This window comes from Corvus kubaryi, unplaced genomic scaffold, assembly GCF_017639235.1.
Source record: "Corvus kubaryi isolate FWS band 111438036 unplaced genomic scaffold, C.kubaryi_AGA036_p1.0 split1-131, whole genome shotgun sequence".
NCBI classification, from domain to species: Eukaryota; Metazoa; Chordata; class Aves; order Passeriformes; family Corvidae; genus Corvus; species Corvus kubaryi.
Genome location: NW_024582073.1, coordinates 6,299,114 through 6,317,355, shown reverse-complemented (window position 1 = coordinate 6,317,355; position 18,242 = coordinate 6,299,114). Strand labels below are relative to the sequence as shown.

Below are 18,242 nucleotides of genomic sequence, written 5' to 3'. Positions count from 1 at the left end.
ATACTCTGCATTCTGCTCTAAAGATATGGTGTCAACAATACATGCATTTAAAGGCAAACTGATTCCCTGCAAAAGCCAAAAGCAAATTTTCCGTAGAAGGTCTGCATCAGTGTTGTAAACCCGTTGACTATGATGTTAGATTATCATGTAAGCAGCTTAATGATATTTAAATTATGCAGCTCATGAGAAATCACATGAAGAGCTTTTCCACAAGCTGCCTTTTGTAAAAACATCCCAGATGAAAAGCAGGTATTTACAGCATGTTTGGTTTGCAGTGACCCCAAGATGACAGAATTCAGTATCTGGAGGATAGCTGAGACAGTGAGCTGCGGAGTTAGGACTCAGGACATCAGGGCAGTAGAATTTGGCTTATTTGGGTAATTGCTATGTAAAATTCCCCAGCAAGCAGCCATCGAGCAGAAAGAGATGAGGCTGAATTTAAAAAAAAAAAAAAAAACAGAAACAATCCACCATGTCATGCAAGAGGGCCAGAATTTCACCAGCAGAACTGCCAGGCTAAGACAGAAGCCCCTCCATGAACTAAAACACAGAAGGGAGCATACAGGAGGAGGAAACAAGGCAACAGAACTGGCAAGGAAACCAGAAACAAGAATTACTGTTCAACTGGCTGGAAAAGAGAGGAAATAGAGATGCCCTCTATGTGAGAAAACAGCTGGAATACTTGGAGCTCTGCCTTAGGGTGGATCAGAAGCCAAACAACAGTTTATGGATCAAGATTAGCAGCCAAACATTGTTTGGCCTTGTAGTGTACTATAGATTTCGTGACCAGGAAGAAAATGCAGATGAGACTTTCTTCCAACAACTGGAAGAAGTCTCACATGCACAGGTCCTGTTCCTTGTGGGAGACAAACCACTGCTGTATCTGCCCGAAGGATGATAGAGGAGGGCTCTGGTAATCTAGAAGACTTCTTGAATGCACTGATGACAACTTCCTGGTAACTAAGAAGCTAACAGGAGAACATGATCTGCTAGACCTTGTAGTTACAAGAAGAAAAATTTGTCTGAGATAAGAAAGTCAGAGGCAGCCTTAGCTGCAATGACTCTCAGATGGTAAACTTCAGGAATCTGAGAGGAGAAAAAAACGACAAAAAGCAGGATCACAGCCCTGGATTTCAGGAGAACAGCTAAGGCTTCCTCTGACTTTCATGTCTCAAATTCTCTCTAAATCTTAATGAGATCCTTTAAACCTGAGTCTTTAATTCTGTGAACCATAAAAATATTGCTTCAAATCCTAGTTGGACCTGACAGTAAAAAGAGACAGGGCAACAAGAAAGGCTTCTCTAGTTACATGAATTGTAAAAAGAAGAGGCATACAACATGGGTCAAAAGGTAATTAGGAGTTCACTGATAATAATTTCGAAACTTCTGCCTGCTCTGGTGAAAAATGTGTGTCCTCAGGGAGGTCTCTGGTGATATGAAAACCAACAAACACTATACCCGTCTCTGGTCCAGCCAGGAAACTCAGAATTCAGCAGATGGGAAACTGATGGATTAAGTAGCAGGTGAATACAAGCCACAAAGGGCATTGTCATCATGTAAACTGTATACTAAGTGACGCTGGCAGGGGTGTGGGCAGCGCAGAGGGGAATTATTACCCTGCCATATTCTGTAATGGTAAGGCTGCACTTAAAACAGTGTCTCCCATTTCTTTCCTGATACTGAGAAACTGAAAAAGATCCAGTGAAGAGCTTTCAGTGTGGCCAGGGCCTTGAGCCCATAACCTATCAGGAGAGACATGGGAACTTGCTTTGGTTGGCAAGGACAAAAGCCAAATGCAAACCTCATGGCAGCCTTCAGTTTCCTGGAAGGAGGATTGCAGTAAAACCACTCTCAGTAATGGCAGATGAAATAATGAAGGGCAGCAGCTACTAATTGCACATAGGGAAGGTCAGAGTAGATGTCAGGAAAGATTTCTCACCAAAAAGGTAGTGCAGCACTGGCAGAGTGTGCATACAGATGGGACACGATGCGAGTGGGGGGGCTGAAAGAGCGTTGCGTCCGTCCCGATCACGTCCCTGTCGGAGCAGCTCTGGAGGTGCTGCGCAAACACACTCGCACACACTGTGACACACCAGAGCTGGTGGATACTCACAGCCACTCACACCCACAGAGCCTGACAGCTCCTGCAGCGTCGCCAGGGACAGAGAGGCAGGAGGGGTCCTTTGTATTGAGTTCTGAGGGGTTTATTGGGGTCCCTGCTCGAGGGGACCCAGGGACAAAGAACACAGAACACTGAAGGATCCAGGGTTTTATCCGGAGCAGCACCGGGCGTGGGCAGAACATCAGAGACCTATCACCTGGGGGCCAGGGGGTTGAGAGGACCTGGGGTGACAGGACAGTGACTGGGGACGGCGAGGGGTGGAACAAGGGTACCAGGAACCAGTGGGGTATTAAGTAAAGGAGAACTGTCTAGAACGTGGACTTAAAAGGGGGTGGTCTTAGACCTCTGAGCCTGCCCACCAGCAGACCTCCACTGTTTTGGGGCTCTGTGGCTCCTTGGTCATTCCTGGAGAGGACTCAACCACTGCAACACAGATGTTGTGGAATTCCCATTCTAGCGGGTCTTCAAGATTTGCTAGAGAAAGCAGTATCTCAGCCTTAGACAGGGTTGGTGGCAGTCCTGCTTCCAGCAGAAGATTGGACTAGAAATTCCCAGAGGATTTTGCAACCAGCATGTCAGTAGTCTTCTAGTACTATGACAGCGTCACTAACACCCTTAGTGTTACCCACTCCAAGCACAAAATATCTCCACTTTGACTGTCATTATAAAGGAGAAATGTCATGATGTGCCTCTATCCCTGGTTTCTAAGTGCAGCACAAAATGTGAGTATCAGCCTGATCTATCATTTATGGGTTAGAATTCTGTAAAGCAGTCAGGGTGCCAAAAATATACAGGAAAAATATCTCTGGCCATGTAAGTCATCATAATCATGACCATTGTATTCAATGGTCACTATTCAATCATAAGCCTAATGAACAATGAAACAAAGTTGTCCTGAGCAATTAGAAAAAAAAAAAAAAGTAGTAGTTACATACAAAGCTACAAAGCAACCAACCTATCAAAAAAAAAAAACAAAAATACCTTCACACACCGAAAAAACCCCAGTAAGGTATACACATGTGTAAAGATCTGGCAGCAGCTATGTAATTACTGTTTCTATTCCAGGTAGAGCCATTGACTCATCGCATGTCATTTGACCTCCATCTGCTTTGCTCAAAACTAAAGAAAATTGATACAGTAGAATGACAGCTGAGAACCAGGCAGGAGGAATTAAATAGATTTCAATCACCAGACCTATAGAAATAGAAATAACTCCTGCTCCTAAATGGATAAAAAATAAATTTTATATATACATTAAGGCATTAAAAAGAAAAAGCCAGTTGCTGTTCTTATAAAGTTAGCCCAACCTCATATTAAGATATATGTATCTTTCCTCCTAAATTGTTAAGCATCTTCTGGAGCCAAAGGGTCTAGGTATGGTTGGCTGTCTTTACTTCTGATTTCTTACTTTTAAGTTGGGCTTAAGATAAGGCCCTGCACAACACAGAATTAATAATAAATTTTACTTCACATGATCAGCTAGTTCGTCGTATGACTCCAATTCATTTTTACACTGCAGATATTCACTTTCGTGTGCTTTCTTTAACTTTGTGACCAGTTCCTATAAGATTTCTGGTACTGTTAGCACTTATACAATAGGGTTCAAGACAAAAGTCAACAAACCTCTCCCATCTGCTCCTGAGACTGCAATCAGTTCAGCTTCGCCTGCAGCACTGTGCACTGACACCACAAGGAATTCCTCTGAGCTCTTAGCACTGTGTCATCCTCCTTAGACATTCAGTGCACTTTGTAATGGTCTCATAGTTCACCCCTGCTGAGCTAGATGGAAATTACAAAGGAAAAAAATAATCAAGTGCTTCAGCAACACCATTATTAGAAAACAGGCTGCTTTCCAATTATCTTGCTTATAGGTAGCAAGGGAAGTGGGGTTTAATTATTTCTTCACTCTTCCACAATGTTTTTCCTTAATGGGAAGTTGAAAGTGTTGCACCCTCCCAACTAACTTTGCTTAGTTTGCTTTAGTCCTCACATCACATTCCATGTGATAAACCCTCAGAACTGACCTATGCCCAACTCGTGAGTCAGTCCTCCAGCCAGTAAGGAGCTCTCTCCATATAGTCCACACAAAAACATGGGAAGTACAGTTTTCACCCAAGTGCCCAGTCCTATTCCTGTGTATTGGTGCTTCATCTCCAAGCTCAATGAAATATTTTGGAATGTCAGTTAAAGCTTGAAATGTCTTTTCCTTGGAGTGCTTTCTCCCCCTGTTTGCAGAGAGGATGAGGACAGCACTTCCTGAGCACAAGGTCACAGTCCTCAAATGTCATTCCACCATTCCCTTTCATGCCTGTACATGAACAGACAAGTTTTTGTAAAACTCAGAGGAGAAGGATGCTGAAATATTCTGGACTTCAGCATAAAGCAGCATATAATACCTAGAATAACTTTCCATTTTAGTTGTCAGTACTTGGTCTTGAGCATTAACTGGAGTCCTCAGACACAGGCAGACAGGTATGGGCCACCTGGACCACTTGGGTTTGTTTGGGGGGTTTTAGCAAAAACTTGTTTTTAGCTGTGTCACAGAGAGAAATGTTTGAGAGAAAACATGTTTTTCTCTTACTGCTGTCTACATTTGGTCTTAAAAGATGTATGTAGGCTTTTATTAACTTATGTTGGTCTATGAGCTACTTGGCAGTAAGAACCTTCTCTTTTCCTTTGCTTTCTCTTCAGTTGTTCTTTCTGAAACGCCAGGTGCCCTCACTGGAGCCAAAGTATGAAGGACACTGTTATTTGCCGCCTGTAAAAATACATGAACACATTAAATATAGTTACTGTATATGCCACTACACTTTTATTTCTTTACTCCAGCATTCATGACATTGACACTTTACGTAAGTGTATATATCTCCTGTGCCATATTTTTCCTGTTCTCCACCCCTCCCCTCATGCATCTTTATGACAGCATAACCCTCCATACAAAAAAAAGACTAGAAGCTTCAAAAGCAAAGTCAAATATCGTGAGAATAGATACCATTGCTTGTTTCCTACAGGTACTAAAAGCAGTTCATTGATCTTTCCAGGAATAGGAATCCTACCATGGACATGATCTGATTCTTTTGTTGGCAATTAACATAGCCACTTAAGGCAGATGGTGTTAAATGTGAACTGTGAAAAGTGTTACAGTGGTGTATCTCACTGCTATCGCAGACAGTAGGTTATGCAGCTGGCAGTTTGAAGTGCAGCTGAGAATGGTATAGTAGTTTTCCACCTTTCTCAAAGGAGCTTCCAGCATGCAGTGAGGGTAACAGTAACACAGCTGTAAGCCTACCTTGCCTGCTACCTTACTGTCCTGCTAAATTTTGGCAAATCCATTTCTAATCAAAATGTTCCATATTAGTATTTAGTAACATCATTGCTCTTCTTCCTATAAAAAGAGCGAATGGCACATTCAAGCCTTTCAGGTTAGCAATGTTCAAATAAGAGGGGAAAAAAAGCAGCAAAGGGCAAGGCAGTGGGTTATTGTTTTAAAGTATAGAAGTCCTTACTCGTCTCCAAGAGGAAAAGCAGAACACACAATATAAAATTGGGATTTTACCCTCCTCTATGTTAAATAATACAAAAACAATGGAACACAACTGTCATATAAACCTATTTAAATGTCAGAAGCATTTATTACTGCTTCTGCTAAGTATTATTACTAAAACACTGAAGAAAGTGCAACAAAATATATAGTTTATTGTTGCAACTGAGAAATGTTTTGCTTTTTGCTTTGCTTTTCCAGTAATGATTGAAGACATTGGATGCAGTTCTTATCCCATTGCATTTCATGGGACTTCTGCTTTGACTGCAAGGAGTAATACTGGATCCCAGTACAGTAATGCCTCCACTTCCAACATTATTATGATTCTGATCTTGTTCTTGGCTGTGCTTTGAGCAATAAAGAGCATCATCATTATGTATGTATCAACTGTATGGATTCCTGCTAGATCTTTGCTTCTTTCTGTAAGACACAACTCTGATGCCACGTACATAATTGTGACGTTATAAATGCCAACAAGTTTTATGAAATACTTTCCTGAAGAATTATCAGCACATTTGAACAACAGAAATGCAAGGCACTTTACTAGCAACTGGAACTACCAACTGGATCAAACAAAATTTAAAAATCACAGAATCGTTTTGGTTGGAAAAGACCTCTGAGATCATCAAGTCCAACCTTTGACTAATCACCACCTTGTCAACTAGATCAAAGCACTAAGTGCCATATCTGGTTGCTTCTTGAACACCTCCAGGGATGGTGACCCCACCACCTCACTGTGCAATGTTTAACAACCTTTTCTGTAAAGAAATTCCTCCTGATGTCCAACCTGAACCTCCCTGGTACAGCTTGAGGCCATTTCTTCTTTCCATGTTGCTGGTTGCCTGGGGGAAAAGACTGACAACTTCCTTTCTGGTAGTTGTAGAGAGAGATAAGGTCCCACCAAGGCTCCTTTTCCCCAGATTAAACAACCCCAGCTCCCTCAGCTGCTCCTCATATGACTTACACTCCAGACCCTTCACCAGCTCCATTGCCCTTCCCTGGACTCACTCCAGCACCTCAATGTCTTTCTTGTAGTGAGGGGCTTAAAACTGAACACAGCACTTTAGGTGCAGCCTCACCAGTGCCGAGCACAGGGGGGGATGATGACTGCCCTGGTCCTGCTGGCCACACTATTGCTGATACATATTACCGCAGGCCGGGGCCCTAGGGTATATCACTGTGTCCCGCAGCCATAGGGAGGAGGAGGAGAGAAGATCCAGTAGGCAGGAATGGTGCAGCAAGATTGATTTATTTAATTATTTTACAAACTCTTTTATAGACTTTTTTCTTCATAGTCTAATTGGACAAAGGATCAGCCACCCCTTGGGGTGATTGGCTAAAATCCTGAAGCATCCATTGTCAAAATATTTTTCTACCATCAACAAGACTTTCCAAGGTTGCAGGTGGCTTGGTTGTTTACATGCTCTGCTACCTCTTCTGTGAGAGAGAAAAGTCTCTCACGGACTTAGAAAATAGCAAGAAAATCCTTGCTAGCAGCATTTTTGTATCTACAGATACAGGCCAGGATGCCATTGGCCTTCTTGGCCACCTAGGCACAGCTGGCTCGTGTTCAGCTGCTGCTAGCCAGCACTCCCAAGTCCTTTTCTGATGGGCCACTTTCCAACCACTCTGTCCCCAGCCTGTAGCACTGCCTGGGGCTGTTTGGCCAAAGCATAGGACCTGGCACTTGGCCTAACAAGACTTCGTGCAACTTTTTCTCCTATGGAAGTCTCACATCTACAAATGCTTTGTAATTTTCTGATGGAAAACATGATTTCTGCAAAACTGAAGTTTGCTGTGTGAAAATTAAAAAACACCAAACAGCTCCTGTATGGAAAATAGAAGGCTTTTATCCTATTGTCCTGGAGTCAGTGTAGCTTTCTGTTCCATTTTCCCTGTCAGAAGTGTAGTTCACAAGAACCATGGCCTCCTGTGAACCAGGCCAGTGAATACTGAATAATTTGAGTACATGCTCCTTCTCCCCTCTTCTCACTACTTTGGATAGAAGAGAAGAACTGGGTAATAAATGCTTCATCAGTCTTCACTGAAAACAACAACAGGAACACTAAACTATGTCCTTAGAAAGGAAGGCAAACACAACTGGTTCTGTACTGTGCTCTCTAATTCCCTGGCTTCCTTGCTTAGCTGGACTGCAGACTTAATAAAGAGGTGCAGCTCCCCTGACATTCTTAGAAAAGAACATGAGTAGAGCCAGTATATTCTTCCTCCTTAATTTCAGCTAAAATTTTTTCCCGTAATTTCTGTGCATGTATTGGGAATTGAGCACCAGGGTCAGGCAGGAGGTGGGGGAGAACCAAAAACACCCCTCAAAGAAACAAGCAAAAAACCCCAACACAAAGCACACGCACAAATTCCAAACATAAACCCAAAATTCCACACCCAAAACCCCACATCACCACTTGTATCCTCTTACCATAAAACAGCTCTTTTGCAGGTGAGGATATAGATCTTGCCTTGGGGTTCCAAGGTGGGGCAGCTAACTTGCTGAACAGCTAACAGCTGCTTCTGATGCTTTAGCATGCTTGCATCATAGGAATGAGTATGACTTTTTACGATTTCCAAATCTAGCATTCACCATTCTTTCAAAACTCTGCCCTTCCTATTCTTGTATCAGATAAACATGGAAGATACTCTTTCCCAATTAATAAGAGCTTTCGGTCACAGCAGGATTTACATTTATTGCTTTCTACATTTATAGCATTATTGCAGTCAATATTAATATTCTGATTATCACTCCATATTTAATTTTAAATTGCAATTTCAGTTATGTTTGTCTTGATTAAGTTATAATGTATAATGTATCTGAATTTCATCTCATTTTCTGTGAGGCTGCCAGATACTGGATTAGTAGATGGTTCCCAAGGATAAAATTTAAATTTAAGATTGTTTGGGTGTACAGTGTGCATCCCACAATTACCAATATACACTGCTGTCTATTAGAAGTATGAAATTGGTGCACTTCATGTATTCATTTTGCTGCACAGTGCCTTCATGTGCGAACTCATGTATAGAGCTAACAAGCTGTTGACCTAGAATAGCTATTCACAGAATATTATTTCATTTGCTAAATTTTGCTAATAACTGCATCCACAATATTCATTTTTAGCTGTTAAGACTTTCAGAGTGTGCTTTGATATTCAGTTATTACTTAAATATATCACAATATGCTAAACTGCTTTTCAGTACATGAAATAATAACAGAGCTTAGATTAAGGCCACCTTGGAAAAAGGAAAAAAACAAGGTCTTCTAGACCACCAAGCTAAACGTTGCACACTAAAAGATTCCCTATTTTCTCCTTAAAATATGGAATTTGTAAAAGACAAAACAACTACCAGTACAGCAGACACACGAACTCATCTTTTATTCCAACAGAATCCATAACTCATCTGATAAACATGGTGAAGTACTAGTTCTGTGTCTCCTGGAAGGGTAGATTATAATATAGCAATGTATTCTACATTATATTCTACTGTGCTGAACTGGTAAATCACAGAGTAGAAATTACCAGGAAGTCCAAATTCTTCAGCTATTTTAATGTATCTCTTCTGGTTTCAGAGATCTTCAGAGGCTTAACAGGAAAGAAAAAAAAACCATTATTGCCCTTACGTTATCTATCGCTCAAAAAAAAAAGAATAGGGAACAAAAAAAAAATAGAAATAAAAAAGGAATTATGATTGTATGGTAATTGTTCAGTCTGTTCCTTACTGGAAGTATAAATTGTTCATCTAACTTCAAGTACCATATGCTTCAGTGGTCCATTCATTTTCATAGAAATTTATATTCCTCAAATGAACTGTGAGGCTTGGTGCCAATATTTATCTATGAGGCTGCTTAAATTCAGATTATAAAATAACTTGCAATTTTGAGTAAAATAGACTAGCTTCTCTTACTCACATTTTCACAGAACATATCTTACCTAGGACTAGCATGTAAGTATTTGTCTTAGCAACCTAACCCACCTTATTAAAGCACTGATACAGATTTACTTATAAGTTATAGTACACATCTGCATAAATACATTTACAAATTCCAGGTTTGATACAAAAAAATAAGAAATTTGCACAATTACTAAGAAAGAGAAAAAAATCTCATTCTAATAAATCAAAATTTGTCACATAAAAAATGGAAAATAGACCAGATACACATCAAAACAGCTTTATCATTGGTGCTCAAACATTTACCACTCTAAAGGTTCACTATGCTCTGAAAATGAAAGAGGGCACTTTTGGAAAGCATGAACGGCACTGTTAAATCTACTGAAATATCATGATTTTTCAGCAGAAGTACAGATTTTTTTAATTATGGAAAATACAGTTCAGCAAAAAAAATGTTCGGTGTGTTTCTATAAAAAGTGAATTATTTTTTAAAACAAATCATTTAAAAGAACAGTTAGCTGCAGAAACAGATTCTCTTTTTTTAATTTTACATTGGGCCCTGCTTTTTTAACTCATGAATAGAAATTCTTAAATATGAAAGTTAAACACAGTGTGATTTATTTTCATATCTAGACTGATGCTTGAGATCTTGGGAAGCTTTCATAAAAAGCTAAAAAATTCAATTACCACTACAGATGTGACAGATTCAGAAATTATTCATATACTCTAGAGCTTGAAAGCACAAAATCCCCAGCAAATTTTACAGGGTAGAAGACGAGTAGTCATTCAATCCCCACTTCACTCGCACCACTGTACAATATAAAAAATAATATAAAAACCTCCAAGATGTGACTTGCCAGCATTTTATACGTCACTGATGAGAGATAAGAAAGGTAAGGCTGTTTTCCATTAAAAAACAATTAGGAAGTTTATAAAATTTGGGTTATTATAGTGCAGATATAATTTGCTTTTCATTGAAACAATCTTCAACTACGCTTTTTAAAATACGAACTTACCATGACAGGGACTCTCACAATTGTGACATCAGACCATTTTTCTTATTAAAACATTGAATGAGTAATACCCCCACGTACTAAGGAATGGAAAAAAAAAGATAATTTCCTCAGTTAAGACACACTGAGATTCCTTTAGGATGAAGCTCAGATTTTTTTTCCTCATTAACACTTGCTGGCTTGCCACGTACTTCTCCATAGTATAGCACGATTGCAGACCAGAGGATCACTGTCTCTACTGTGGTGTTGCTAACAGCAGTATTTCATATAAAGCACAGCTGGATGAAACAAAATTTCTTAACAGACTATGATGCTAAAAATAGCAACTCAACTTCTAGTAGTCATAGCCAAGAGACAATTTCTTTTTCTTTCACTTGATCACATCCTTTAGGATCTTTTGTAGCTTACCATGGCTATTTTTCTCTTGGTTGAGCTTTGAGAACCATCACATAGACACCACTCTCAATTGTTTGCTTTTTTGTAGGACAGCATAACAATTCCACAAAACCAGCCTTAAGTCCTAGTGAAAATACAAAGAAAACCAAGAAGAAAAAAAGATAATTATGTAGAATTGGAATTTCTGTTCCATCTATGCTGCAGACTGGATAGGCTCTGCTGGATCAGGCAGAAGATGTAGAGGACACCAGGTGCAACACTGAGGATTCAAATTTTATCAGTCATCTATGAAGGCTTTTTTACCTAAAGAGGCTTGAAATAGGACAGGTTAGGAAATAGATACAACATATGAAGCTGCACCAGAATAGTGGTGGGGGCTTTAGGGGTATTTGTGGTGTTGAGTGAGGGGGGTTGTTTTGTTTTTTCTTGTTTGGTTCATTTTTGGTTTGCTTTTTAATTTTCATTTTCTCTCATCCAATTTCCAACTGGTGTTTGTATATGTGTAAGAGGAACTAAGGGCAAACTTCTCTTCAATGATGCTTCTAACCCACCTGTATTCAAGTTGTACATTCAAAAACTTGCCCCCTTGGTGTTCATGCTCCTCTGTACCACTATTTAAATTAAATCACCTACTCAGGAAAGCACAGCAAATACCTCGCTGCATTACTTTGTAGATCCAGGCTTGAGCAGCATGGTCTGAAAAGCAAAGATGTCCTGACCTCCTCCTAGGGACTCAGGCCAGCAAAAAACAAACAAACCTTCAGCATACAATCTCTTGTGTCTGTTGTGGGTAGCAACCATCTTGTAGGCCTGAAAAAGGGCATATCTATGAAATCCTTGTAGATCTGGGGTCTGTGCTCACAGTGGATGTAATTGTCCTATTGTATATAACCACCGAGCATCAATCATATTTCATCCATTAAAAAAAAAAAAAAAACCCAAAGCTACAGGCCCAGGGCAAGGAAGAACAGTATTTTTATTAACAACTTTCACTGGTAAGCCTGTAGTTTATAGCTCTGTTGGATGCAACATTTCAGGTAGAAAGTCTTTTTGAAAGGTAACAATTCTGCTTTGATTTCATGGCAATGATACAGTCTTAAGCCACTAAAGATGAAGAGCACAAATTGTATCAGACAGCTTTTATGTTGTTTCTTCAAAAATTAGAGTCCAGGCTAGGATTTGTGACAATGACAGTGGTAAGGTTTTCTATCACATAAAAGAAAATCTTACTCCTGACCAATTTTTTCAGTAATAGCTATGATTTTGATGCCCTTCTACCATAAAAAATGTGTGACAAAGTGACCTGTCACTTGAAAACAGGGCTGGGGGAGGCGATGAGGAAGAGCAAACTAATAGTCCACATACTGCTGTTCTAACCATCTTTTAAGAACTCCATGAGCTACAAAGTACATGGGGTTTTCCGCTTGAAAAAAATTGATTACCTTTAAAATCACCAATTTCCCAGAAAGACATATACAAGAGAGTAAATCAGACCATAAGCCTTTAGAACAATATCTTTTCAGACAAATTGAAAGCTGCAAGGCTGCATAAATGGTATTTCACTGAAGTTATAACATGATAGCTAAGAAAAGGTGTTGATTTTCTACATGGTAAAAGCAAATTGGCAAGGACAGAAAGCACCACATTTCTCAGGCTGAGACGAGATATGCCTGGCTATCTAAAGTCATTACATCTGGCAGTTCCAGCAGAGGTGGAATGGGAGGTTATCCTTTATGTTCTGAGGTTGTATTTGTTCTTTCTGAGGAGGGCTGGGCCTTTCTGAAGTGTGGGGGGAATCTTTCAAGATGAAGGGAGGGAATATCAGAAGAATATCCTCAGTGCTATGCAATGCTGTTTGGCTGAGGTCAGCTAAACACTGCTCATTTCACATTAAAAAAAAAAATTAGAAACCAAGTTTGATCCACAGACTGGAGACCCAAATGTGCTGTGTATTCCCTCTGGGCCAAGAGATTTTGAAAGCCTGGTGCAGTCACTGCCACTGGTGAGTAGTGTCAAGTTTGACACTAGCATGAACAAGCCAAGACCCATGATCATGCCTAATGGCAACAATGCCTTAATGATCCATAAATTTCCTATTGCTACTGATACTCAGTTACTGAGGCTCATCTAAAAATAAACTTCTGGTCAGTTAATCAGTATGAAAATACAAAAAGCCCTTCTTGTTTCTTCCCTAGGACTACACACTGACCATGTACTTTCAGCAGTCCTGGAGGGATAAAAGGCTCTCTTATTCTGGAATACCTTTGAACTTGACTCTGGACAACAGAGCGGCTGACCAGCTCTGGGTGCCGGACACGTATTTCCAAAATGACAAGAAATCATTTGTCCATGGGGTGACAGTGAAAAACCGAATGATTCGACTCCATCCAGATGGGACAGTCCTCTATGGCCTACGGTATGTTGGGTGTTTTGATCAGCTCTATGTCTGTGCTGGCAGAAGTGCAGGTAGAACCAATGCCACTTTCCTATCCTTTTTTCCTACCTTCTCAGGGCCGCTGTATGAGTCACCACATACTCCATTTAGTCAACCACAACACACCCAAGGATTTTCCACATGGCAGCAACACTACCTTTAATAGCTAGAGCCATAGCTAACAAAGCCAAATGCCTCTTTCTTTCAGCTCTTCTGAGTATGTGAAAACTATTAAAAAGATCTTTATTATGGTTCTCACCTGGTAATCAATCACAGCTTAGACAAACGCTTCCTTCCTTCTAAAATTTCTCCAGCAGCTCTTTAGGACAATGGGAAATTAAAATTTGGAGTCATTTGAAGAAACGTGACCAACATTTGGTAGGGAATACAAAGGAGATATTTGTAAATTTATATAAATTATTTAAATACTATCTGTATGCCTGAGTATAAGTTTTCTTTAACCTGCCTTGGTTTATGACTGCTTCTTCACACCACAACTGCTTCTTCATACAGTGCAAACCACATTCACCCCTGTAGATAAAAATATATCCTAAAGTTTGAACAGGCACGATCTAATGACAAGGTACACAACTGTAAAATTAAAACTAAGCCAAGTTATTTGTTATGTTGAGATTTCTGCAGAGCCTGAGTAGGCCTTTATTGTATTATTTTTGAAGTTAACGTAGCTTTGCTTGGAAATAATATTGCCTGCCTGAAACAACCCTTGATCATTGTTATCATTCAACAGTGAAAATAATGTTTGGAGAATATAAACCTGGAAGCATAGTTCAATTAATCAGAAAAGAAGTCATAAAGCACAAAACCTAGCTGAAATACCTCAAAATTGTACCTAAGATAGAACTAAAAAAAAAAACAAACTGCTGCAGTGATTCAAAATGAAAACAATATTTGGCGAAGTATAACTTAGAGCTTAGTGAAAATAGAATTTTAAAATTACTTCTTAGCCTATAAAAACATAACCTTTTAAAACACAGCACTAACCATGCAAAGAAAGCCTTCCAACCCATCAGTTCAAGCTTCTCAAGAAACAAAAAATGCTTTAAAAACTATTATTTTGACTAGTTGTGGGTTTACTTTTGAACTTGTCAGATTCCCAGGCATTGCATCAGTTGCTACCAACAACCACACAGGCACTTTAATATTAATACAACCAGATCTGTTCTGGTACAGTTAGATTTCAGTTGTGAAAAAGAAAATGCGGGACCCATGAGGAATTAGCTGTTAGACCAAAGGCTGTCATTATCATCTGCTGAACTTGAGCATTTGAAGAATACATCTTCCTCATTGCCTTCAGACCTCCTAAAGTTCCTTTCAATTAAACTGACTCCTGCAGGACAGTTTTTAGGAGAGGACTGTTTGGTCTGATCTGACAAATTTTCAAAATATTTCTCCTTTTTTTTTTTTTTCCTTTTTTAAGGCCAGAAACTAACTATATTTATATTCCAGAATTTGCACAGTGGCAAGAATGTGTGTTAGAGCCAAGCACTCCCTCACAAGCAGTCGTATACACACTATAAACTACACCTTGAAATGATGCCATGGATGTGCTTCCCCACACATGCCATATGTCAGGTATCAATAAAAGCCTTCTGCAGAAGTAGCAAAAGGAGCTGTGACACATCTGGTGAACCTGCTGCAAGCCCTACCACGTGTTTCATTCACAAAACAGCAGCACAGCTGAGAAGCTGTGACCTTGCCTGAGCATAAAGCCCATGCTCTTTCTCTCAGAGGTGCTCAGGCAAACCTTCATTACAACAGCAGAGATGGTCACCTTTGCATAACAAGGTTGTTAGTTTATATGATGGAATAGCCATTCACATTTGAATAGTTAAGCAGCAGTTCTGCAACAGCTGCAGCTCCTTGAGTTAATACCCCATTCAATACCTCACTGCTTGTGTAGGAAAACAAAACAAACAACAAAACAAAACAAGGCAGAAAATCCCACACTAATATGAAGGGCACTCAATATTCCACTCACAGTCTGGTGCTGTGCAATTCTCTTCTCCTCCCTCACTCCTGCTTCATGCCCTCAATGCACACTGCCACAGGAGCAACCTCCAACTCTCCCAGGTTTCTGGGCTTCCCCACCTTCTCAGCCCAGAGAAGGCAGCCGGGTCTCAGGCTGCAGTACGGCCAAGTATTGCCAGAAGGGCCCATATACACTTGACAGTGTTGCCATCATCAACAACATGCAGAAAGAGATGCTGAGCTGTCAAGTCTTTTTCACAGCTCAAGCTGATGCACCATGTTTTCTCCAAGGACGAGGCAACTGTTTAGACACATCTGGTGAACAGACTTTGGCCTGTAGTTGCCAGTGAAAACACATGTAGTGTCCCCATCCCACAAGATCTAACCAAAGACAAAAATAACAGATGAGCAGGAGAAAAATTGAAGTTAAGATACATTAAAAAAAAATTTCATACAACAGATGGCAATTATTGCACTAAACTTGCATCTGGTTATGAGTGGTCACTTTCCTCATGGTAATAAATATGCTTCTGTCAGCCTATAGGTTACCTTTAGCTCATGTAAGCATCATTTTTTCATATTCCAGATGACATATATGCCTCTTAAGAAACAAACATGAGAAAACACTGCGGAAAATGTTTTTAGGTAAAATTCAGCATTGCCTGTCAGAAATTTGAGCACAGTTCCAATCTAGTCTCACAAGTGGAAAAGAAACATTGCAGCATATTACCTTGATTTGGCTTCTGTGTAGTAGAGAGCATGGAGACAGTATCACCAAACCTCTCACACAGGTTGTGACCTGCAAGTTTCATTTTCCTTGCTGAAGACAGAGCATCGCCTGGCATGACTTGAACAAGAAAGACAACACCAATTATGCTGCAACCAGAGTCCGAATTCCCCACAAATTAGGGCCTTAAACCATATCTCAAGGACGATTTAAATGCTTCCTTTCCCTCGTGCCTCCTGCTCCCCAAACAGCTTTTCTATTTTCAGTCCAGAGTTAATGTTTCCGTTCAGGCTCAGTTATGAAATTTTACTGGCTTCTTTAACAGAAATTGGAACAATCATAACAGCTCTAAATAACCTGTTTGCTTGCACCCATGTGCAAGGAATTTGCCATCGATGCAATGTTCAGCCTCAACAGAGCTGGGGAAGAATAAACCAAGGTTAACCATTTGGCTTTACAGATGAATAAACAAGGGAAACATGCACATGATACACTGGACTGGTTTTAGATCATGTACCAAAGCATTATCACTACAGTATGTCTCCATTATTGTATTATTTCTATGATGAACTCAACATCCCTTTAGCTATTTTTTCTAGTAACTTTCAGCTGCTATGTCCCCACAGTTTAAAGAACAATGTGTGCTATAAACTTGTGCAGACACAGAATATTCCTAAGCCTTCTGACATCTAAAATTGTGCATTGTTGTTATGTCTCTTGCTTCAAAAGCCAGTTCTGTTAATTGTTCACAGTGGTAAAAAAATGTGTAACATTACTAACCAAGTAACTCTTTCATCCTTTCACCCAAGAACTACACACACAATTAACTCCATGGTAATATTTCCACTGAATTTCATTTCAAATATGCCAGGGAAGTTGAGTGTCACTGTTGTGTAATATGTACCTGAAGACTGTGTTTCTTCAATTTCTATCAAGTACTCCCACCAGCAGCTATTACAATTCTCTGCGACATAGCCGCCTGCTTCCTAAGAGGAAGAAAAAAATCCCTTTGGGTCAATGTGCAAACCTGCAGCACTCTGGGGCTGGTGTATGAGACAGTTCCAGCCTGGCACCAGTACAGCTGGTAAAATACTGGATTATTTTTTTTTTCTTCCCCATTTTTAACAAGTGGTTGGATCCCATTAGCTCTAACCCTTCTGGTGCTAGCAGTGTCTCTCATTACTGTTATTGCCTGTTCAGGCAAGATTCTCCAGAAATCCCTCCCAAAGCTCTAGATTCTTAAACTAGTACATACTATTGCTTCTTTTGCTTCTCCTTTCTCCCCTCTTTCCCAAGTAAGATGCTAGACATGTAATGTGTCTTTGAGATATTTAAGGAACCATTAATAATTTGTTGTACTGAATTCTGTACTCAGATTCTTACGTCATGATGTCAGGAATGGAAGCTCTGATTTAAATCACCCTTTCCTAGTATTTTATGCCACCTCTTAATTCTTCACGGATTTTGACTAGCAGAACAATGACACCTTGTTGCTTTGGAGACATCTGTTCTTTTATCATGACATTGCCCCACAATAAGCAACAGCAGAATTTCATGTGGTGTATTGGAAGGAGCATATCCTTCAGAAGGGTTGTTAAGAAGCGTAACGTACCTTCAGCGACACCTGTACACAGATTTCTCTCCCTTCTGACGTTCAGACACATAATTTCAAGACAGGGGGACTGAGCATATCATGACAAGATGTGAAGAGCTGGTTTGGACCATCTAAAACTTCTGGTTTCACTGAGACCACACATTTTTATACTGTTGCAGCAGAGGATGCCACTTTGTTAGGCACTGCTACAACTGCAAGAGGACAAGGGGAAGAATAATCTTTGTCTTCAAAATAAGGATTTATTTCACCATTTTTTAAACAAATGAAGTTTTCTGTGATGCAAACACTGGCAGACAAATTGACCTACCTCCAACCAATTCAGTAAGATCAGAGAATTGATCCATTTAACATTGGATTTACTAACCCCTTATTCATGTAATATCCATGGAAGCATATCCCAGAGGTGGAATGCAAGAAAAGCTGTATTTAAATGCAGAATGTTTAGCTTTTAGTATAATCTTGAAAGTTAATTTTAGTGGAAACTTGCCTTTTTACTACCTCAATTTTG

At 39.8% G+C, this 18,242-nt stretch overlaps 1 protein-coding gene and 1 long non-coding RNA gene across 12 annotated transcripts in view; one reads left to right on the top strand and one right to left on the bottom strand.

Annotated features, from left to right (window-relative positions):
* The window catches only part of GABRB1 (gamma-aminobutyric acid type A receptor subunit beta1), a 128,087-nt gene that overhangs the window by 55,877 nt on the left and 53,968 nt on the right, over positions 1-18,242 (top strand). For 10 of the 11 annotated variants that reach the window (XR_006020467.1, XR_006020468.1, XR_006020469.1 and 7 more), the window contains one exon: positions 13,165-13,385. Coding sequence is in view for 8 of the 11 variants with exons in the window: in XM_042052964.1 (XP_041908898.1) it covers positions 13,165-13,385 (221 nt within the window). In the remaining 3 variants the exon portion in view is untranslated. Of the gene's footprint in view, positions 1-5,864; positions 6,040-13,164; positions 13,386-18,242 lie in introns of all 11 variants that reach the window. The other variant, XM_042052968.1, reaches the window with a different exon arrangement.
* Positions 8,347-16,398, bottom strand: LOC121676455. Its single transcript, XR_006020470.1, has 3 exons — positions 16,123-16,398; positions 10,982-11,093; positions 8,347-9,253 (listed from the first exon to the last, which is right to left on the bottom strand). It is a non-coding gene; the product is annotated as an uncharacterized LOC121676455 (long non-coding RNA).